The following is a 24,202-nucleotide window of genomic DNA, read 5'->3' on the forward strand; positions in this document are numbered from 1 at the left end:
TCAATGACCGAACGAATCGGCGTTACGTTTCCTTTTTTTAATGCGGATGACGACACAATGGGTCGAGGCTTGCGTAAGCCATGGGCGGTTGCTTACAAAATTGCGGCCTCGTCTTTTTTGTTTTCAGAACGCGGTTCTCTGTGACACCATCGGCGGGCATTTCATTGGGACGTGCCAAATCGTTTGCATATATTGCATTAGCGAGCTGGCTGGCTGGCTGGCTTCCTGGCTGGCTGCCTGGCTTGATTGCATCCAAGCACATTGTTTCGTGTATACAACATGACGTAACCGTAACTCTCCGGATTGCAAGACGCATACATACCCAGTGAAAAACTCACGCCCTGTGAAATTATGAAATTGTGTGATTCCGGTGCCTGGACTCACACACGACAAAGATCCGCCGTGTAGTCTTAACATATTTTTTGGTTGGGGGAAATGCTATTAACCCACCTATGAAGCCCTGCATGGTACACGATGTTTAGAAACAGCACCTGGTTACTCGTTTGAGGCTGAGTCGACCTAGGGGAGGCCCGGGGTCGGTTCAGAAAATAGTCACTGGTGGTGGCCATGATCGTGAATCGAACTCGGGTGACCGGGTCTGTAACACAGCGTGCTAAGCACTACACTACAACTCCCCATGTACAAAGACCTCCCGTATAGCCTTAACAAACTGTAGTGGCAAGTGCTGTTAGCGAGCACCTATGAAGGCTGGCACGGCACACGAGAGGGTGGGTGGTCTAACACCACGCCCGGCTGCCTTTGTTTCCCTAGTGGCGATGTTTACACATCGCACCAGGTACTCATTTGAGGCTGAGTCGACCTAGGGGAGGCCTAGGACCGGTTCAGATAATCGTCACTGGTGTTTGCCGTGAGCGGGAATCCAACTCGGGTGGCCGGGTCAGTAACACAGCGCAGTGCTAACCACTGCACTACCGCTCCCCATGTACACACACTCATGCACACAAACCTATTGGATCGTGAAACGTGCCCCCGAACGTTTGTTTTAAAATGCAGGGAAAACACAGCATGTCATAATCCGGGAAGTTCGGTATAACAATAATTACATACTATTATAAGGGGCACTTTTCATTTTTGAAATGCACAAGTCGTTGTCAATAACGTGGTTCGTTTTCTCCGTAGCCAACACAACGATGCCGTGTTAGGTTTTCTTCGGCTGAGATGTTTCGTTTAGATGTTTGTCGCATTCATTTCAGCAGGAAGGGCCGATGAGCTGAATAATTCGTGGGCGTTTCTGCGACGGTGCAGACCTCAGCCACAATCATGAGACCACGTACGGGGAGTCGTTTTTCTTCGCGAACGTCATCACCCTTAACCTCTCCACCACCCGACGGCGATCGTGACATGTACACAGACGTCATCATCATCATTATTATTATTACGAGTCACACGCGTGCCAAAGCATCGATCAGATTCTGGCCGCGTAAAGCTCCAGCTCCTCACCAAAGGTGCCTTGAGACTGAACTCACACCCCCCCACCCCCACCAAAACTCTCTCGTCGTGAGAGGTCACAAGGTCAGAATCCGATCGACGCGTTGGCTCGCAACGGTGAAGTCTGCGCGAACGTCACACTCGTTAGCGGAGGGGTTCACGATAGCAACCTTGGTCGCGAGACTCCCACCCGGCGGCCTCGACCGCAGCGAGCGACAAGAGAAGGGGTCACGTTTGTTTCCTCGTCACCAGTGAATTGTGGCGTGTGACTTTTTGAAAAGGGTAGAAATCTTGAGTGCGTCACGTAGCGTAGTTGGCTGGTTTAAGATGACAGCCGTAATGTCCATACCAACGTATTGGCGGTACACCGGTAGTGCGCCGTATATATATTTTTAAAAGCTAAACATTTTTGCAGTAATTATTTATTTTGCCGCGATTCGCAATCCCGGTCACAACATCTTGCGAGGTGTTTGTTGTTGGTGGTGGTGGTAGTGCGTCAAAAGCCGTTCTCGTGATGTCGAAGCAGTCGGAGGATGAATGTCAGTTAAACAAAAAATAATTTTAGACTTTCATGAGAATCTTTGTGCTATGCTGCACCGGTGTACCGCCAGCACGTCCGTATGTATGGCCATATTCAAAACGACGTTTCGGGGTATTAGCCCCCGCACGCAAAGTCGCATCAAGGGATAGGAATCCCACAGCACACCGGAGCCGCAGAGAGACATTTAAAAAGAGTTAACGAATCACCGCTCGTTACAAATTAACTCTCCTCCTTCTTCTCTCTCTCTCCCTCTCGAATGATTACCACCACCACCACCACCCCCGCCCCCAACGCGACTGTAACAGGCATGAGAAAATAACTCCGCTTTTACAAAGAAGAGAAAGAAAATAATTATTCTTAAAAAAAAGTATTTAACGACTATAACGATGGGAAGAGGATAGGCAGAGAGAAGTAAATCCATGATTGAGCCCAGCCGGACGAAACCGTCCCGACGATACTAATGCAACTACTTACCCTAAAACGCGATACTATATTTTTGCTTTAATTAAAAAAAACAATTCTTATAAACAAATGTATATAGGGTAGGGTGGCGTAAGAGGCCAACAGTGCGGGTCAAAAGGCCTCAGTTGTCCTGGTTCTCGCGAAACCGATGTCGTCCGCCACCATGATCAGCTTGAGCTGCAGACTGCCGCTGGTTTGTCCACAATCGAGCTTTTTTTTGGGGGGTTAGATCACGCAAATATAAATGTGTCGTTAAACCCGCCACCACCCGACACACAGCCAGTGCGTAAGGGTTTGTCACGTAAACAGAACGTGGCCAATCCGTTACTAGTACAGCACACCGGTGTGTTGGAGAGCCAAGCCACAACATTTACAATCTGAGTACGACGTTTCGCCGGTAATTACGACCAGCTTCATCAGACGGCATGCAAGACTGGTGGCGAAATCCTCCTATTTCGTTCCTTAAATAGAGGGATTACTGCAGCTCAGCAGGCGAGCCACGGTGTGAGCTCCAGGATAATAAAGGCCCCTCGCCCCAACCGAGTATATAATATTTAAGATTTGTCGTTGCACTCTTCATGAACGTCATTGTTCCCCGCAAGTGCTCGCGATTTAAAAGCAGCGAGGTTAAAGCTTTTTTTGTGTTGGGGGGGGGGGGGGGGTTAATATTTTTTTTAACATTTTCAGTACGTATTTTTTTGGTTAGAATGGCAGAAACATCTCATGAAAGAGACAGCGACGAGTGATTATTATTATAAAGAAATTATTGGAACACTTAAGATTATGAAAACACCCCTACCGTCCGCCCAGTTTTTGAACAGGAATCTACCCACAAGCACACGCGTTTCATGGACCCTCTAACACGCGTTTCATAGACCCCCTAACACGCGTTTCATGGACCCTCTAACACGCGTTTCATAGACCCCCTAACACACGTTTCATAGACCCCCTAACACACGTTTCATAGACCCCTAACACACGTTTCATAGACCCCTAACACACGTTTCATAGACCCCTAACACACGTTTCATAGACCCCTAACACACGTTTCATAGCCCCCTAACACGCGTTTCATGGACCCCCTAACACGCGTTTCATGTACCCCCTAACAAGTGTTTCATGTACCCCCTAACACGTGTTTCATGGACCCCCCTAACACGCGTTACCATTCACACACACACACGTACGCGCCACACGTCCTGTAACATATACACACACACACAGAGGACATTCGATATTTCCAAACCCGGCTTGGCCGAGGCATAGCAACGGGCAAGTGCTGTCTGTGTGTGCCTGTTTAGGAGGGCCTATGGGGGTGGCGGTGCCCTGCAAGTAACGGGTGCTGCGTTTTAAAAACTGAGCCGACCTAGGGGTGTCCCACGGCATTTTACGATTAATGCTTTTGATGGCTGTCACGCATTTATCAACTCACGTGTACGCACACAGGGGATATGACTCATAGTGCTGTTAGCGAGCACCTATGAAGGCCAGAACGGTACACGAGGGGGTGGGTGGCCAGCAATACGCCCGGCCGCCTTTGTCTCCCTCGTGGCAGAGACGACCTAGCGGGGGCGGCGGGGTGCCCAGGACCGGCTGAGATAATCGCCACCGGTGCCGGGACGCCTGGTTCCGTAGGGCAGTGCAGTGCAGCGCACGAACTGTGACACTGCCTCTCCTCCCCCCCCCCCTCTCTATAACGACTTGCACACTCTCACTCACTCACACGCACGTCCAGGGACACTCAATGCCACACACGCACAGACGCGGGGGAAATTCACGCACGAACACGTGGCGGGAGAGAGTGTATTCCCATTTACTCGAGGTACACGGGTCCCGGAAAATAGAGAGGACAAACAAGAAATACAAAATAAAGGCACAAGCTTGACGTTCTCTTCCTCTCCCCCGAACCACCACCAACTTGTTCCGCCCTCCAGATAATCAATCTACATAATTATCCTACTTGCTGCACACCCCCCCACCCATCCTCTCTCTCTCTCCCTCCTCCCCCGCAAGAAAAGGTGCCGTCTGCTCTACCCCTCCCCTGCAAGGCGATGGTGGCTCTGAAGCGCACAACCTTTGAGTGATCCACCAACCCCTGCCTCCGAGCCGCTGGTTGACAGGCGCGCAGCCACACTACACCTGGGCATGAGCTAAGCCAATCCCCGAGGCCGAGGCAAGAGCACCGGGCAGCATTGATGATCCTGTTCCATTGTGGCTGGAGCCGGTGGTGGTGGTGGTGGTGGTGGTAAAAGTAGCGATTGTGGTGGTGGTGATGATGTGAGTGATGGTGGTGGTGGTGATGATGGTGGTGGTGGTGGTAAAAGTAGCGATTGTGGTGGTGGTGATGATATGAGTGATGGTGGTGGTGGCATGTTTGTGGTGGTTAGTGGTGTTAGTCATGATGAGGATGGTTGTGAAGGGGATGATGTTGGGAGTTATGATGAGGATGGTTGTGATGGTGATGGTGTTGGTGGTTATGATGAAGATGGTTGTGATGGTGATGGTGTTGGCATGTTCCTGGTAGTGATAATGGTGATGGTAGTCATGGTGGTGGTGGTGTCTTGGTGCTGATTGTTTCACTGCTGGTTTTGGTGGTGATGGTGGTGATGTTGGTCGAGGTGGCAGTGTTGGTGATGGTGTTTGTGGTGGTGTTATTTGTGGTGGTGGTGGTGTTGATGATGATGTTGTTCCTGGTGTTGGTGTTGGTGGTGCTTGTGGTGGTGTTGTTGTTGATGCTGATCTTGGTGGCGGTGCTGGTGGTGCTGTTTGTGGTGACGGTGGTCTAGGTGGTGTTGGCGGTGATGGTGTTTGTGGCAGTGGTGGTGTCGTTGATCTTGGTGGCGGTGCTGGTGGTGGTGCGGGCGCCCCGTCTAGGCGTAGATCTCCTGCGTGGGAGCGATCTGGTAGTCTCCGTTGGTCTGCGGGGGTTTGTTGGGGTCCAGCGCGTAGCTGCCCGTGTCCTTTTTGCGGATGCGGTGGACGAGGAAGGCGACGAGCAGCGCCGCCATCACCACGCCGACCGCTCCCCCCGCGATCACCGCTGCCACACACAGAACGGGCGCACGGTACAGCAGGGGTAATGGGGTACAGCACGTGACGCAGCAGAGGCGCAGGGCCACACGGTTCCGGTGTTGGCGGCATGGCGGTCGTGCTGCACGGTGCTGGGCGGACTCACCGGCCAGAACCTCCGTCTTCTCGAAGGGGCTGTCGTTCACCGCCGCGCTTGCGGTGGCCGGCATGTCGGGAGGTCCCCTTTGACCTTCCTTGACCTCTTCTTTGTGGACGGGGATGATGGGCGGTTCCTCCACCACGGCAGGCTGACCCATGCGGCCGTGAGCTTTGCCCACGTGGCCGCCCACGTGGCCGTCCACGGTGCTGCTGGAGCTGCCGGTGGTGGTGGTGGCGGTGGCGACGTCGCTCTCTGTGCTTCCGTCGACTGGGACCAGCGGTGGGCTCGGGGCGTCCGCAGCCTGGTGAGTGGGTGAGTGGGTGGGCGAGTGGTTGGGTGGGTGAGTGGATGGGTGGGTGGGCGAGTGGTTGGGTGGGTGGGTGAGTGGAGTGTGTGTGTGGATGGGTGGGTGGGTGAGTGAGTGGGTGAGTGTGTGTGTGGGGGGGGTTGGTGATTGTGTGCGTGTGTGTGAGATGGTGATTGAATGAGTGGGTGGGTGAGTGGGTGGGTGAGTGTGTAAACTCAGATTAATGAATTAATGCAAACCACTGCTTGTTAACCACAAACATCCAAAGGTTGCAAAACCCAAATAACAAACACTACATTATTGGGTTCTGCTGCTGCTGGCAGTGGTGCACAAGAACAATCAACAACAACACATTCATCAACAAAACTGTGCGTCGCCTTAAAATATAAAAACCCCTACATAACAGGTGACGTTTCGGCCATTGACCCGTCTTCATAGCACATAGATTGACGACTGAGCTAGTATGCTACGTGAAAGGGCCATTGCCCGGCACGTCGCCTATTATATATGTTTACTTTTAATGCCACGGCGTTTACTAACCACACCCGTGCAGGTGTGCACGTGGCTGCGTGCAGGTGCACACCTGTATTGGTGTGTATGCAATCGCACGCAATTACACAGGTGTGTGTATGTGAGTTTGTACGATTGTATGTAAAGGCAAAAATCCCCCATGTAGCCTTTACCAGACTGTTGGGGCAAGTGCTGTTAGGGAGTACCTACAAAGGTAGGTACGGCACACGACAGGGTGCTGTGGCCAATGCCTACACCGGGGCCGCCTTTGTTTCCCCAGTGCTGATGTTTACACACTGCACCAGGTACTCATTTGAGGCTGAGTCAACCTAGGGGAGGGCCCAGGACCGGTTCAGATAATCGTCACCGGTGTTGGCCGGGAGCGGGAATCGAACTCGGGTCGCCACCACTCCCCCCACATGCACACAACACACACAGACACACACACACACACAGACACACACACACACAGACACACACACACAGACACACACACAGACACACACACAGACACACACACAGACACACACACACAGACACACACAGACACACACACACACAGACACACACACACAGACACACACAGACACACACACAGACACACACACAGACACACACACACAGACACACACAGACACACAGACACAGACACACACACAGACACACACACAGACACACACACACACACGTGTATCCCCCCCCCCACCACCGCACCTGCGTAGTCGCTGCCTCCACGCTCGTGCCCTCCCCCTGCGCGTGGTCCGCGTCCTGGGGGGGCGAGGATCCGGGCTGCTCGTGGGGGGACGTGGGCTGCTCGTTCTCGTCCGTGGGGGCCTCGGACGGCACCACGGGGCCCGAGGTCATGGGGCCCGAGGTCACGGGGCCCGAGGTCACGGGGCCCGAGGTCACGGGGTCCGAGGTCACGGGGCCTGAGGTCACGGGGCCCGAGGTCACGGACGCTGATTCGGTGTCCGTCGTCGTGGCGCCTGGCGGTGGAGACGGAGGCGACAAAAAACTTGGCAATGACAACGACAACAACAACGACCACAACAACAACAACGACAACAACAACAACAACGACAACAACAACAACGACAACAACAACGACCACAACAACAACAACGACAACAACGACAACAACAACGACCACAACAACGACAACAACAACAACGACAACAACGACAACAACAACAACGACAACGACAACAACAACGACCACAACAACCACAATAACAACCACAACAACAACCACAACAACCACAACAACAACCACAACAACCACAACAACAATAACGACAACAACAACAACGACAACAACGACGACAACAACAACGACAACAACAACAATGACAACGACCACAACAACAACGACCACAACAACAACGACCACAACAACAACGACAACAACGACAACAACGACCACAACAACAACGACAACGACGACAACGACAACGACTACAACGACAACAACGACAACAACAACGACCACAACAACGACAACAACAACGACGACAACAACGACAACAACAACCACAACAACAACGACAACAACAACAACGACAACAACAACAACAACGACAACAACAACAACGACAACAACGATTGCGGTGTTTTTTTTCCTCTTCGCCTCCGCAGCCTCACCGAGTCTCGTGACTCATTGTCCAGGAGGGTCCTGCCCGAACCTTCCGCCCTTGTTCTATCACGTGGCCCCCGATCGACGATTTGCTACGGACATGTTCCAGCTGAGAGTAACTTGCGGTGTGCAATTATTTAAAAAAACTCGTCACATCTAAACTATATAAACTATTCAAAACTAAACTATTTAACACGTAGGCTTTCGCAACACAATGTCATCCGTGTTATAGTTTTTTTTGGGTTAAATCGCGTAAATATATAAATGTGTCGTTACACCCGCTATGCTGTACTAGCAACGAATTGGCCACGTTCTGTTTACGGGACAAACTCTTACGCACTGGCTGTGTGTCGGGTGGTGGTGGCGGGTTTAACGTCACATTTAGATTTTCGCGATCAAACCCAAACAACCTATGATATAAACTAAACTATGTTGTATTTGACCAGGTAAGGGCCCCTCCGTCAGTCCCGCCCACTCTTACATAGCCACGCCCACGCCACCGCTAGCGTCCGCCCACGCTTGAGTGTGGCCACCGACACAGCACCCCCCTGCCCCTACACGTGCGGCTGATGGCCGTACAGCATCAACCTGCGTGCCTCTTGCGGTAATTCATGACTGCGGGGCCCAACGCGGCCCCTGGTGGCCTTTAGTGCGGCCCCTGCAGAACGTGGTGGCCCATGACAGTAGGCCAATGGTGAACACACCCATCACTACCACCACCATCACTACCAACACCATCACTACCAGCAGCACCACCACCAGCACCACCATCACCACTACCACTACCATCATCACCACTACCACTACCACCACCACTATCACCACCATCACCACTACCACCATCACCACTACCACCACCATCACCACTACCACCACCACCATCACCACTACCATCACCACCATCACCACTACCACCACCACCATCACCACTACCACCACCATCACCACCACCATCACCACTACCACCACCATCGTCGTCGCTGTGCTGTCAAATCCCTCACGATGGTTTCTAATGTGCGGCAGGGTGAGGATCACTGGGCCAGTGCGTGGTGGCTCTGCAGCCTGCGGTGTGTCTGCTGTTGATGGTTAACAAATGGGACGCAACGCGATGTTGTTGACGTATTGGTGGTGGTCGTGGTGGTGGTGGGTAGATAATGAGTGAGCGGATGACGCATTGTCTCGCGAGCACAGATGTTTTAATTGGTGTGTTTTTATTTTTGCATTCTCTATTATCCACCAATTCTATTCCGTCCGCGCTATCGGTTTCATGTCAAGCAGAAGGCACACGGACAGAGACACACGGACGGAGACACACGGACGGAGACACGCGCACGGAGACACACGGACAGAGACACGCGTACGAAGACACGTACACACAAATACAAAGGATTTTTTCCACCCCGTATAGACTTAACAGACTGTAGGGGCAAGTGCTGTTAGCGCAGTGCGCTAACAGCTACACTTCCGCTACACACACGCACAGTCACACACGCACCACACACAGACACACACACACAGACAGACGCATACAGAGAGTCGCACACGCACCACACATAGACACACACAGACGCAGACAGTCACACAGGCACAACACACAGACACACACAGACAGACGCAGACACAGAGTCACACACGCACCACACACAGACACAGACAGACGCAGACACAGAGTCACACACACACAACACACAGACACACACAGACAGTCACACACGCACAACACACAGAGACACACAGACAGACGCAGACACAGAGTCACACACAGACACACACAGACAGACGCGGACAGAGTCACACACGCACAACACACAGACACACACAGACAGACAGTCGCAGACACAGAGTCACACACGCACACCACAGCGTGAGCGTGAGAGAGTGACAGAGAGAGAGAGAGGCGGGGGGGGTATCAGCCTGGCGTGAACTCGCTGGGAACTGCGCGTCACATTCCTTCGCCATGAGCCTCCTTGCTTCTCACACGAAGGGCGCCAGACGCCCGACCCTGCACCGCAGGAACGGGAACCACCACCGTCTCCCCCACACCCACGGTGCCGCAACGGGAGATCGGGACGGACCGAATTGGTGCTGGGAACGCAGCGAACTTGGCCTGCGTTCACCCAGGAAGAGCTTCCACGGTTGATCGGATTCCTCCAGTCTAAATAAATATTGTAATTCTGAATCTCACCACCAGCCGTCCGTTCGTTTTTTTTTGTTTTCGAAACCAGCCTTTAAAAAAAATGCGCAACGCCTCATTTTCCACATCTGTCTATCCACATTGAAATAACACAAATATATAATGAGGTTTTTTTTTACATTCTATCAGCCTTCTGGAAGTGCATATCATCTTCAGCATCCACGCAAAGCTCCTGGCCGGTTTCGATCAATGAGCGTCTCAACGTCGAGTCAGCAGTGGCTTGATGAGCCACCCCCGTGCTGCTGAACTTGCCAGATTGCTTTCGGGGGGCCAAGGGGGATACCCAGTGAACATGACAACGTTAGGCCGACGTTGGGCCGACCTTGTGCGCGTGGGTTAGAACTGTTGAACCAAGCAAGGACCAATCTTAATCCAACGTTTCGCGTTGACTCAAATCATCGTGACTCGGAAGGCCGACATCGCTTGCCTAGAACAAAAATCCGTCTGAATGATGTTGGTCAGTGACGATTAACTGAGAACTCCTGGGGCCCTCCCCTAGGTAGACTCAGCCTCAAATGAGTTCCTGGGGAGATGTGTGTAAACACCCTCACCAGGGAGACAAAGGCGGCCGGGCGCGGTGCTGGTTATCCATCCCCTCGTGTGACTTTACGGCCTTCATAGGTACTACTCGCTAGCAGCACTTGCCCCAATAGACTGGTCAAGGCTAAATGGGGGATCTTTGTCTCTGCGTTGTGTTTTTTGAAAAGCTATCTCCGCGTGTTTTTTTATTTAATCGAGCCACGATTTATTATTTTATAATAGTCCTTGTTTACGCTGGGCAAGCAGAGAAAGAACGAGCAGAGAAACTTTGTAAGAAGGGAAAATATACACGGAAAATATACACGGCTCACGGACATCACCCACCCACGCCCCCCCCCCCCCCCCCACGGCGCTTTCCAAACCCCCTCCTGCACAGCCACTGGGCATGCGAATTCGGGTGCAGACGGCGATGGAAATAATAATAACAATTATGAAGGGCCATTGCCTAAAACGTCGCCTATTATATTTATACTTATTTTCAGACAACAGTTTTGTAGTTGACGAATGTGAGGATCAGTCTGACAGTAGAATTTGATGATGACGATGTGAGCGTTGGTGGATGGTGAACATATCATTGATGGATGATGATGCTAAGGATGTTTAAAGTTTATCCCCCAAAAAATGAAACACATTCATCAAGTTGTTTGTTGTTGTTGATTGTGCACCACTGCAGCAGCATCACCAAAGAATGTTTAATAAAAATGTTTTACTGCGCCTCCATCACACGGTATCTCCCTCCTCGCTCTCGCAGAGAGAGGGAGAGGTCGACTCAGAGAGAGGGAGGACGACTCAGAGAGAGGACGACTCAGAGAGAGAGAGGACGACTCAGAGAGAGAGGACGACTCAGAGAGAGGGAGGACGACTCAGAGAGAGGGAGGACGACTCAGAGAGAGAGGACGACTCAGAGAGAGGACGACTCAGAGAGAGGACGACTCAAAGAGAGAGAGGACGACTCAGAGAGAGAGGACGACTCAGAGAGAGAGAACGACTCAGAGAGAGGACGACTCAGAGAGAGGACGACTCAGAGAGAGAGAACGACTCAGAGAGAGGACGACTCAGAGAGAGAACGACTCAGAGAGAGAGGACGACTCAGAGAGAGAGGATGACTCAGAGAGAGAGGACGACTCAGAGAGAGAGAGGACGACTCAGAGAGAGAACGACTCAGAGAGAGAGAGGACGACTCAGAGAGAGAGGACGACTCAGAGAGAGAGGACGACTCAGAGAGAGAGAACGACTCAGAGAGAGGGAGGACTTCTCAGAGAGAGAGAACGACTCAGAGAGAGAGGACGACTCAGAAGCGCTCGAAGGAAGTTATTCCTTCTGCCGACAATGTTCTGTATGTTGAACTTCTTTCGCACCGTACATAACCAGCCGTACTAATCGGATGTGCAGGGAAAGGACAGTAAACTGAACACAAGAAGCAGTTCCTACACCAAGGTAGCTGAGCAGCGTTCAGGGACAATTCAGGAGGGAGAACATTTTTGAAAATCCGTGGGCATGAAGAGGCGCAAACTCTTAACTATTTTTTGTTACCAAAACTATTTTTTATTTTACCAGGTAAGGCCCACTGAGCTCTATAACTCTTTTTCAGAAGCGACCTGGCCGCAGATGATAGCCCAACGAAGCGGCTTATCGCGTGGGAATTGATAGCAGCCAAATTACTCGAAATGTACGATCGTTCTGGATGTGGAGGGAAAAACCCGGAGACAAAATACACGCGACCACGGTGGGGGGGGGGGAGAGAGACACGCAAACTCCAAAATATACAGCAGCAGGCGTTAGGGTCGGGATCGAACCCTACGACCTCCTGCATACCGGGCGAGAGAGTCAACATCTCTCCGCCGCGGCTTCCGCGAAGACGTTCAGTTTTTTTCACGCGGATGGGTCACCTGATCCGAACTCATCGGAGTCATCTTCGTCGTCCTTGTCCGACTGGCCGTCAACCCCGGAGCCCTCGTCGTCGATGAAGATGTCCGAGGCCTGGGCCGACGCCGCCTCCTGTCAAGCCACAAACAGAAACCACACGGGCGCAGGCAACGGGGGGTTCAGGACGGAGAGCGCGAGTTTTGGATTCGGTGGCACGCTTCGCGGAGCGGCGATGTGTCCACGGGTGAAGAGGGGGGAAAGACGGCACAACGCTCACGGCGGAACAAGGGGGGGTGGGGGGGGGGGGGTGTGGGGGGGGCTGGCTGGCTGAGATACTGCGCAAAGAAGAGTGGAGAGATAGAGATGGAGAGAGATAGAGATGGAGAGAGAGAGAGATGGAGAGAGAGAGAGGCAAGCGCGTGCGTGCTTGTAATTCGACAGAAAGCGTAAAGAGGAGGCAGCTGTTTAAGAAAGAGGAGCCGCTGTTTGAAGAGAATGTGCGCCTCCTGAAAGAGTCATGAGACCCGTCGGGGCTTGGTCCCGGGCAAACCCAGCGTGATAATACACAAATGTGTAATAGAATGCAATCAAAATGTGTTGGTTGGATACCAGTCTCTGATGTGTATTTGTCGAGAGGAGCGGTCAAATTGCGAGTGGCGTGCGCTGGCTTCGCCGTTGGCTACGCGCCGAGCGATTTCAGTCCAAGGCACGGGACATGCACACGAGGGCACCGACACAGACGAGTCTCTTGCAGCCTGAACCGACTGTTGGGAGGGCAAGTGCTGCTGGCGAGCGCCTCATGAAGGCCGGCAAAGCACACATGGGGTCGGGCGGCCGGCAGCATCTCCGGCCGCCTTTGTCTCCCCGATGTTTACACACCGCCACCAGGGACGAAAAACAGACCTGGGGTGTCACGCAGCGAGGAGCGCCTCGTGACCGTCAACAACGTCAGCCATCGTCTATCCACTGATCATCATCGTGACCATCAACAACGTCAGCCATCGTCTATCCACTGATCATCATCGTGACCATCAACAACGTCAGCCAACGTCTATCCACTGATCATCATCGTGACCATCAACAACGTCAGCCATCGTCTATCCACTGATCATCATCGTGACCATCAACAACGTCAGCCAACGTCTATCCACTGATCATCATCGTGACCATCACCAACATGAGCTATCGTCTATCCACTGTTGGACGACGTCCGCCCCCCCCCCCACCCTCTGCCCCCCAATCCATCGTGCCGCTGCACGCGAGAAGCTCAAACGCATGGCCGCGCCATCACGGTCGCGTTCCTCCGCCTCCGTTCGGGTGCCAGGTCCGTCACCAGTCTCGGCCATTCGGCGATCGTTCCACCGCGAGATGTTGCCGATTCCCGAAGGCCATTCTCACTCGAGACGTCGCCGGTCAACATGACGGACAAACGTTTGGCCCTGCACGTGATCACTCCGCGAATGTGAAATGGGTTATCAATGGAATCTGGAGCATACGGACACGCAACCTCGGTCTCGATAAAACAAAATAAAATCGGGTTCGTGGCGCATGTCGGGTAATGACTGCGCCACTGCTCCTCCCCACGTTCCCACACAGACAAAGATCCCCCGTATAGCCTGAACAGATTGTTGAGACAAGTGCTGTACACACACACACACACAAAAAATACATACATTAATACACACACCCATACAAAGACAAATAGCCCCCGTATAGTCTTAACAGACTGTTGGGGCAAGTGCTATTAGCGAGCACCTATGAAGGCCGGCACGGCACACGAGGAGGTGGGTGGCCAGCACCACGCCCGGCCGCCTTTGTCTCCCCAGTGACGATGTTTACACACCGCGCCAGGGACTCATTTGAGGCCGAGTCGACATGGGGGAGACCCAGGACCGGTTCAGGTAGAGAGGGAATCGGCGGCTGGGTTCGTAGCGCAGCACGCTAACCGCTACACTACACAAAGACAAAGATCCCCCATATAGCCTTAACAGACTGTAGGGGCAAGTGCTGTTAACGAGCACCTATGAAGGCCGGAACGGTACACGAGGGGGTGGGTGGCCAGCACCACGCCCGACCGCCTTTGTTTCCCTAGTGGCAGTGTTTACACACCGCACCAGGTACTCATTTGAGGCTGAGTCGACCTAGGAGAGGCCCGGGACCGGTTCAGATAATCTTCACTGGTGTTGGCCGTGAGCGGGAATCGAACCCGGGTCGCCAGGTTCACAGCGCAGCGCGCTAACCGCTACACACACACTTTCATACATACACATGCATACATACATACACATACATACATACACACATACACATTCATACACACACATACATAAATACCCACATTTAAACACACACACATGCATACACAAACATACATTCATACACACATACATACACACATTCATACGAACACATACATACATATATACATACACACTCAATCATACACACTAATATACAGATTCACAAAGACACACATTCTCACACGCGCGCAGTTCTTTACCTGTTACAGGGCTCGCTACACCCACTTCAACAAACACACCACCCACACGACGCATATTGCTCAAGCAAAAAAAAGATCTGTATTGGCAACCCCCCCTCCCCCCCCCAACATTTATTTTAATAGTTTTCATTACCAGTTCACAAACACAAACCGGCTCCGCTCATAGCCGCGGTCCATGAAGAGCCACGTGTGTTCGTTCATGCGCTGTGTATTTAAACAACAACAAAAAAAACCCTCTCTCCCCCGTGTCCCGCGGCTCCTGCGTACACGACCAGCAGAGGAATTCCCTTTCACGCCCCAGGGCCGTTTGCGTCTGTAGCCCCTCTGTGTCCCCTGTTCAATCACGCGCTCGCATCTCGCCCGTAAGTGCACCTGCAACAGAGTCGATATTCCACACGATATTATTATTATTTTCTTTGGTGTAGGTTGTATTCATCTGGTTTCTGTGTATTTATACCGGTTATAGTCCATTGTCAAGCCACTGCGGGATGGATGATGGTTCGCACACTCGCCCATCTATGGGCGGGCATCGTTTGACCATACTTCATCCCACCGGTTCGGAAAGTGTGGGTGTCTGCGCATAACGTGCGGTTGGCAAAGCTCTGCGCTACGAACCCAGCGTCAACGAGTTCGATTCCCGCTCAGGGCTACGAACACCAGTGACGAGTATCTGAACCGGTCGTGGGACTCCCCGTGGTCGACTCGGCCTCAAATGAGTACAGTGTAATCATCGCCACTGGGGAGACAAAGGCGGCCGGGCGTCGTTCCGACCACGCCATTCCCTCGTGTGCCGCGCCGGCTTTCAAAGCTGCTCGTTAGCAGCACTTGCCCCAACAGTCTGTCAAGGCTATGCGCGGTGGGGGGGGGGTCTTTGCATTTGTCTTGCTGAAGGGTGGGCAGGCAAGCAAGGGCAGGACCAGTTCAGGTGACGATCACTCACCAACTCCCCCCCCCCGACTGATGCGACCTCGCCATTGCCGCGAGTCAACTCAGGTGACCCGGCTGCATTTGGCAGTGCCCCCCCCCTCACCCATTTGCAACCTCCGCCCATAAAATAAATACATATGTTGGGTGGGTGGGTGGCGCGCTGCTGACGTGTCGGGAAATGACCCTTTGGTTAAGAGCAGAGAGAAGGGAGGGTGGGGGTGGGCAGAGGTGAGGGTGGGTGGGGTGGGTAGAGGTGAGGGTGGGTGGGGTGGGCAGTGGTGAGGGTGGGTGGGGTGGGTTGGGTGGGCAGAGAGGGGGGTGGGGTGGGCAGAGGTGAGGGTGGGTGGGAGTGGGCAGAGGTGAGGGTGGGTGGGGTGGGCAGAGGTGAGGGTGGGGGTGGGCAGAGTTGAGGGTGGGTGGGGGTGGGCAGAGGTGAGGGTGGCTGTCTGGCTGGTAGCGGAGGTTGCATCGTACACTCCGTCGGGTTCTGAGCAAACCGAGGTGACACTTCAATGGAGTTGGTCAGCGGTAGGCGGGCGGCATCCAGGACCGGTTGCGACATCGATCGCCACTGACGCTCGCCGTGGCCGGGAATCGAACTCAGGCGGCGGCGCCTCCACAGCGCAGTGCGCTAACCACCGCGCCACCGCTCCCGATGTCACCGATCGATCGTCGGGTTCAGCCGTCAAGGAAAAAAAAGACTCTTAACTTCGCTCCCTTCTGGAATGATTTTCACTCCGCCTTTCAGGAGTCGCTCTCGTTTCCACACGATCCCGCTTCCCTCCTGCACGCGTGCACGTTGAGCCAAGCCGCGCTAATCGGGGGTGCGAGAGGGCAGGGATAAATAAACGCAACGAGCAAAGCAGTTCGAAAGGAAAAGCGTGTTCTAGCAGATGCCTGCAATTGTTGATCTCACCAAATGTGAAATCAAAGATTCATCAATTTAACATCGACTTAAAGCTTTCGTGACTTATCTTGATTTGAAGCTTTCGTGACTGCAGGAATCCATACTCTTTGGTCCTTTCGGTAAAGTCACGTGGGTATAAAAATAAAATAAATCACGACGTTTCGATCGCAACACAAAGCGGTCGTCCTAAGGCAGAAAATAAATAATCCAGCAGTGGAACTGCTGAGCCAGCGAGAGAGCAGCTACAACAACACGAGGTTGTAGTTGTGTGCAGTAATTCGTATTCTTTTGGGTCTTTCGGGAAAATCACGTAGATAGCTTCAAAGAAAATAACAAAAAAACTACGACGTTTCGAGCACAACACAAGCGATCGTCATCATCGTCCACATGATGACAGTCGCTTGTGTTGTGATCGAAACGTCGTAAGTTTTTTTTGTTATTTTCTTTGAACCTTTCTACGTGACTTTACCGAAATCTTCAAGTCGCCTCGCGAGCCTTCGAACGCCTCCGGCAAATGTCCACCCGGCCGGCATCCGTCCATCGATCCGCGCGCAGCGCGGATCGATGGCATCGCGATCAACAAACCCAGCGGGTGGTGCCGAGAGAACGGCCACGCTTCAAATAAAGCGCTGACGACTGCGTCCGTCTCCCCAAACCGACCACGCCGCTGCCCCCAACCCTTTCCCCGGAGAGCGTCCGATTCGAAACGTGAGGTTATCGACGCGGGGAAGGGAGGGAGCCTGGGGAAGGAGGGAGCCTGTGGGGGTGGGGGGGGCTGAGTAGGTCGGGGAGGGAGCTAGGGAGGTAGGGAGGGAGGGAGCTAGGTGGTAAGGAGTGAGGGAGCTAGGGAGGTAGGGAGGGAGGTAAGGAGGTAGGGAGGGAGCCAGGGAGTGAGGGAGGGAGGTAAAGGAGGTAGGGAGGGAGCCAGGGAGTGAGGCAGTTAGGGAGGGAGGTAAGGAGGGAGCTAGGGAGTGGGGGAGCTAGGGAGTGAGGGAGTTAGGGAGTGGGGGAGCTAGGGAGGGAGGGAGCCAGGGAGTGAGGCAGTTAGGGAGGGACGTAGGGAGTGAGGGAGGGAGGTAAGGAGGTAGGCAGCTAGGGAGTGAGGGTTTAGGGAGGGAGGTAAGGAGGGAGCTAGGGAGTGGGGGAGCTAGGGAGGGAGGGAGCTAGGGAGGGAGGGAGCTAGGGAGGGAGGGAGCTAGGGAGTGGGGGAGCTAGGGAGTGAGAGAGTTAGGGAGGGAGGTAAGGAGGGAGCTAGGGAGGGAGCTAGGGAGGGAGGGAGCTAGGGAGTGGGGGAGCTAGGGAGGGAGGGAGCTAGGAGGCAGGTAGGGAGGGAGCTCGAGAGGCAGGCAGTCAACAGCCACCTGAGCTGATACCTGTTGGGCGAGGTATACAAACAAATCCCCACGGCATCGCGGGCAGGAAGGGAGTGCCACCACCGCCTCTCCCCCCACGCGCCCCTCCTCCTCCTCTGTGTTTGTTTAATCGGCGTGACGGCACAGGACACGGCGCAGACGTGACAATGGTTCCAGCAGGTGATGGGGATGTGTACGGCACAGTGATGGATAACCCAGTGCACACGGCCAGCCAACGTTGGCCCGACGTTGGTTAATGTTGGCCAGGCGGCACACCGCGGCGTCTCTACCCCAAACATGTGTTTCGTGTGCTCGTTTTGTTGTCCTTCTCCAGCACGGTTGGCCGTGTGCGGTGCGAAAGAAGTTCAACATACGTACAGATCACCACAACAAACTACAGCTGCTCCAAGACAAATCCGACTCGTGCCGCCCTGCAGGGCACGAGGCGCGGCCACGTGGCTTCCAAGTTGTATTCGATAATCATCATTGCATTGGGGTCGCTATTCCGTTGCCAACCGTCCCGGATTCACCGGTGCCCTCTGGGAGTGCCCTCTACAACTCCACGAGACCCGGCGAACATCGCCAACGGCGTCCAACGCAGCGCGTCCAGCGACAACCCTGATGCTGATGCTGCTGCTGTTGCTGCTGCTGTTTCTGCTGCTGTTGTTGCTGCTGTTGCTGGTGCTCGTCGCACTCAGAGGCAGCCCATGTGTAGTAGCTACGACATAAGTAGTTATGTAGTAGCTATTACACATGTGTACTACATAAGTAGTAGCTACGGGTCCCGCACTTTCAAGGGCCCCGCGCTAAATGCTTTCAAGCTATAAATTCCGGTTCAGTGATTCTGCACTTGCTCTATTACTATAGTACTATACCGCCTTCAACTTTTACGAACGACTGGGTGTTCAAGGTTAGCGATGTGCCGTATTATCTGGCCGCATACCAAATGAAAAAAAATACAATTACTTTACTATGCAAGTTAAAAAGTTATTTTAATATATATTTTATGTAGGGCCCCTTTATAACGTTTGCTACAGGCACCGCGCCAGCTTATTCCGGCACTGCCCAGGACCAGGTGTAGATGTACGTCACCGATGTTGGCTGCGAGCGGGATTCGAACCCGGGCGGCCGGGTGTGCAGCGCGACGCGTGAGCCGCTATGAAGGCAAAGGTCCCCCGGACAGCCTCGACAAAACGTTTGGGGCAAGTGCTGTTGAGCGAGCACCTACACTCGCACACACAATAGCTTGCAACCTACTTGCTGCACTGCTGTGCACTGGAATCTAACTGCACATTTCACTTGAACCTGGTCTCCGAACCCTAATGACGCAAGCTATGCGGTCATTACCGCGAGACCCACGCTTCCAATCCACTCAGAGTGAGGTCCCGTGCCGCGCCTGGTGCGATCTCTGATCCACTGATTGTCCCCCCCGCCCGCCCGCCCCTCATCAATAGATTATCTCAGCTGTGAAGAAGGGCCATTGCCAGAAACGTCGCCTACGATATGTTCTCCTTCCGCGTGGAGGAACGCGTCTTTTTGTTGTGGGTTTTGCGTGTGCCCCCGTGCGTGCGTGCGTGTCACGCACAGAATGGATTGCCAGTGTAGGAAGTGGAGGAAATGACGGGTTCGAGACTCGACCCAGGCTTTACCCAGCACCTTCCCACCTCCCTCCACCCCCACCAGGAGCCCGACCCCAAGTCTGAGCTCGCAAGGCGATGTTTAAATAAGACCTCGATGCCAATGCAAACAGCGCTGATATTAAAATGAAAGAAAAAAATTGGGAACTGGTTGAAGAATGTGGTGAAACGCCGGTTTGGATTAAACGAAATAATTAAATAAAGGCAGTACATTAAATGCCACGTGTAGCTCACGGGGCAAGAATTTCAGAAATCCTGACTCGGGAGAGGTGAGGAGGGGGAGGAGGTAGACGGTGGGGGGGGGGGAAACGGGAGAGAGACGGGGGAGAGATAGGTGAAGGGAGAGAGGGGGGGTGAGAGAGAGGAGAGATACGGTAGGGAGGAGAGAGAGGGAAAAGATACGTGAAGGGAGGACAGGGGAGTGAGAGAGGAGGAGGATACGAATAAAGAGAAATGAGAAATTGGAAGGAGCAGAGGGGAACGGGTGAGGAGAGGGGGAGTGTGGTTGCAACAACAAAATTTGTAAATAATATCGGCGACATTAAAAAGAAAATGGGAAGTGAAACTCCGAGCGTTTGAGGTGGACGCGAGCACAGACAGAGAGGGAGGGCGGAGAGACCCCGGCTCTCCAGTCAGAAGTAGGAAGAAGAAAAATGACTCCCCCCCCTTGCACCGATAAAAGTTCCACTCGTTGCCTGAGTTGCATCATTCGGTACTGCATTCATGGAAAATAGCTGAAGGAAGTGTAAATATTTGTCGTGGAGTGAAGAATTCGAGGAATTGTTGTGTTTATTCAATTCTCCAAGCCACTTGTGATTTCTCACCGTAACCTACAGCACTCGACAGAGACAAAACACGGCCCAATGAAGAGGAAAGACAAACACAGACGGAGAGACGAATACCCGCGTACCGACCCACCTACCCATAAACCTACTCAAGCACACATCCGCCTACTCACCCACCAGTATATCCACTCACCTATAAACCTCAGCAACCTCCTGCTCACTTTTCCACCCACGTACCCACCCTCCTACCCACGTACCCACCCTCCTACCCACGTACCCACCAATATATCCACTCACCTACCAAAGAATTTACCCACCGACCCTCCAACGCAACTTTACCGCCAACTTACTCACACAACAAACCGCCCTACCCACCTACCACGTACCTCGACACACGGGCTTTCACATAGACCCATAAAGACTCACATACTTCCTCAGACACCCAGATATTTACTAGACATACAGAGAGACCCGTAGCTAAGCAGGCTTACACAGACACCCACAGACTTACACAAAGACCCATAGCTAGTTAGATTTACACAGAGAACCACATATTTACAAACAGAAGCATAGCTAGGTAGACTTACACAGAGGCCCACAGACTTACACAAAGACCCACAGACTTACACAAAGACCCATAGCTAGGTAGACTTATACAGAGACCCACAGACTTACACAAAGACCCATAGCTAGGTAGACTTACACAAAGACCCACAGACTTACACAGAGACCCACAGACTTACACAAAGACCCATAGCTAGGTAGACTTACACAGAGACCCACAGACGTACACAGAGGCCCACAGACTTACACAAAGACCCATAGCCAGGTAGACTTACACAGAGACCCACAGACGTACACAGAGACCTATAGCTAGGTAGACTTACACAGAGACCCACAGACGTACACAGAGACCTATAGCTAGGTAGACTTACACAGAGACCCACAGACGTACACAGAGACCTATAGCTAGGTAGACTTACACAGAGACCCACAGACTTACACATAGACCTATAGCTAGGTAGACTTACACAGAGACCCACAGACTTACACAGAGACCCACAGACTTACACAAAGACCCATAGCTAGGTAGACTTACACAGAGACCCACAGACGTACACAGAGACCCACAGACTTACACAAAGACCCATAGCTAGGTAGACTTACACAGAGACCCACAGACGTACACAGAGACCCACAGACTTACACAAAGACCCATAGCTAGGTAGACTTACACAGAGACCCACAGACGTACACAGAGACCTATAGCTAGATAGACTTACACAGAGATCCACAGACGTACACATAGACCCACAGACTTACACAAAGACCCAGAGACTTACACAAAGACCCATAGCTAGGTAGACTTACACAGAGACCCACAGACGTACACAGAGACCTATATAGTCTCTCACTGAGTGACAGGGGGCAGCAAAGCTGGGCGCGGGAGCTATAAAGGCTCCCACCCAACTGCTGATAGTGTCAGGGTGCACTGTGACCGCCTTCAACCCCAGGGTTCAACTCGGAACACGAGCAGATGGTGAGCATCTCTCCCCACCCCCTCCCCCTTCACCCTCACCACCCCTAAACCATCTGGACCCCACACCACCTCTGCTCGGACCCAGTAGTCCTGGGGGCAAGTGTAGTTAGAGAGCACCTTATTTGTTATTTTAGCTTGGGACCATTAGGTATAAGGGTCATCGGGAGAGATAGCTCTCCGTGTAAGTACAGCATGTATGGGGTCTTGATGCAAGTCCATCTGTAAGCCTACCGGGCTACGTGTCTATGTGTACGTCGAGCTAGCTATGTTCATCTACGTAATATTACACATGTATATATACACGTGTGTGTGTATATACACACATTTGTATATATATAAGTCTATGAGTCTGTGAGTCTCGATGCAAGTATGAAGGGGTTCGAGACATCCTCCTCCCCAACCACTCCCGCTGCTCCCACTACTATACAGCGTGGTGGTGAGGTATGATGATGGTCGTGAGGTATGATGAGGCAACCTCCCGCGCCTTGGCACACGCATTCATCCAGTTCATCCCGCAGCGGATTGAGCAACTGCTACACTGAACCCCGTCCATAGCGGGGCTACGGGGCCCGATGCAAACCTCACCGTCTGTAGCCCCCCACCCCAAAACGTCTTCAAACTAAACCCGAAGTCTTACATCTGACACCGTGACTTCGGTCGCCCCAATGCGCCGTACCCTAGGGACGTCACTGCCCGTACATCTCTCTCTCTCTCTGCTCGATGTCTCATCGCCATCAAGAGCGTCATCGCCATCAAGAGCGTCATCGCCAACATCCGCACGTGTTCTGTTCGTGGGCAGCCGTTGCCTCTGCCCAGCCACGTGGGTGCAGCTGCCCGCGGGCATGTCCGCTGTCCATCGTTTACCACCCAACCCCGAATGTCATCATTGACCCGTCTGAATTTATCGACGCGAAATTAAGATTTCCATCGCGGGTTTTTTTCGTTTGTTTATGTTGATTGTTGTAGCCGTGATGATGTTTACACGCTGGGGTTTTCGCCTCCCCCCACCCTCCGCGCGCCCTGTTCGTTGTGTACATATATGCAGTGTGTATGTTCGTGATGGTTTTCCCATTGAATTCCACTGCGCGATGACGTGGTTGAGTGGTGGGGAACGCTGGTTTAGATAGCTACCAAACCTGGCACGACTGAGTTTGATTCCAGGCCACGGCTCACATCAGTGGCCGGGCAATGTCTCAAACACGCAGCTGACCAGCGTGGCGAAGTATAGTCAAACAACCCACGTGACCAACGTGGCCTTCACCCAGCGAGTTTAATAAATGACATCTTCAACTGCGCAGATTTTACATTGCGGACGACGATCATCATTAGGTAATCACGATCATCCATCGTCACGCAACGCTTCCAGAATCATCAACTACCAATGGGACTTTCATCATGACGATCATCATCAACAATCGTCGTCGGTCATGTGGGGCCGCTAAAACGAGTACCGACAGGTGATGCCCGTCGCGCCGCTCTGTGCAGGGACGTCACCTGTACGTTATACCCTACGGATGTACTTGTCGAATGTCCGGAATCGTACACACGCGCTATGTTTTTCTCTCCCCCCCCTCCTCTCTCTCTCTGTTAATACAAGAATGGCTACGGTGCAAATAACAACGCTCCAGGAATCGAGGTCGGGGCCCTTGCCAAATGTTTGCGCCCAACGTGGGGGCCACTTCGATGGGGTCATTCGCGGACTCGAAGTGACCCAAAAAAATATCCCCCGCCCACCTCCTCTCTCTCTCCTCTCTCTCTCTCTCCTTCTCTCTCCTTCGCACGTCATCACAGGCATTGTATAGTACGGCCGCATCCGATTAATTATCTCTCTTCTTCTTCTTCCGTTAAGTCCGAACGTCCCCTCTTGTTTTCCTTTTTTTTGC

General features: G+C 52.9%; 1 protein-coding gene across 1 annotated transcript in view; it reads right to left on the bottom strand.

Moving 5' to 3' along the window:
• Positions 1–3,104: 3,104 nt before the first annotated feature.
• LOC116946610 (uncharacterized) overlaps positions 3,105–24,202 on the bottom strand; it is a 64,376-nt gene continuing 43,278 nt past the window's right edge. Inside the window, exons 2-5 of the mRNA XM_032961685.2 lie at positions 12,695–12,803; positions 7,153–7,424; positions 5,628–5,922; positions 3,105–5,492 (exon numbers count right to left, since the gene is read on the bottom strand). Of these exons, the coding sequence (XP_032817576.2) occupies positions 5,323–5,492; positions 5,628–5,922; positions 7,153–7,424; positions 12,695–12,803 (846 nt within the window). The 3' untranslated portion in view covers positions 3,105–5,322. The remainder of the gene's footprint in view (positions 5,493–5,627; positions 5,923–7,152; positions 7,425–12,694; positions 12,804–24,202) is intronic.

The sequence above is a fragment of the Petromyzon marinus genome, chromosome 27, assembly GCF_048934315.1.
Source record: "Petromyzon marinus isolate PM22_M1 ecotype Great Lakes invasive population chromosome 27, UKy_Petmar_22M1.pri1.0, whole genome shotgun sequence".
In the NCBI taxonomy this organism is placed as follows: Eukaryota; Metazoa; Chordata; class Hyperoartia; order Petromyzontiformes; family Petromyzontidae; genus Petromyzon; species Petromyzon marinus.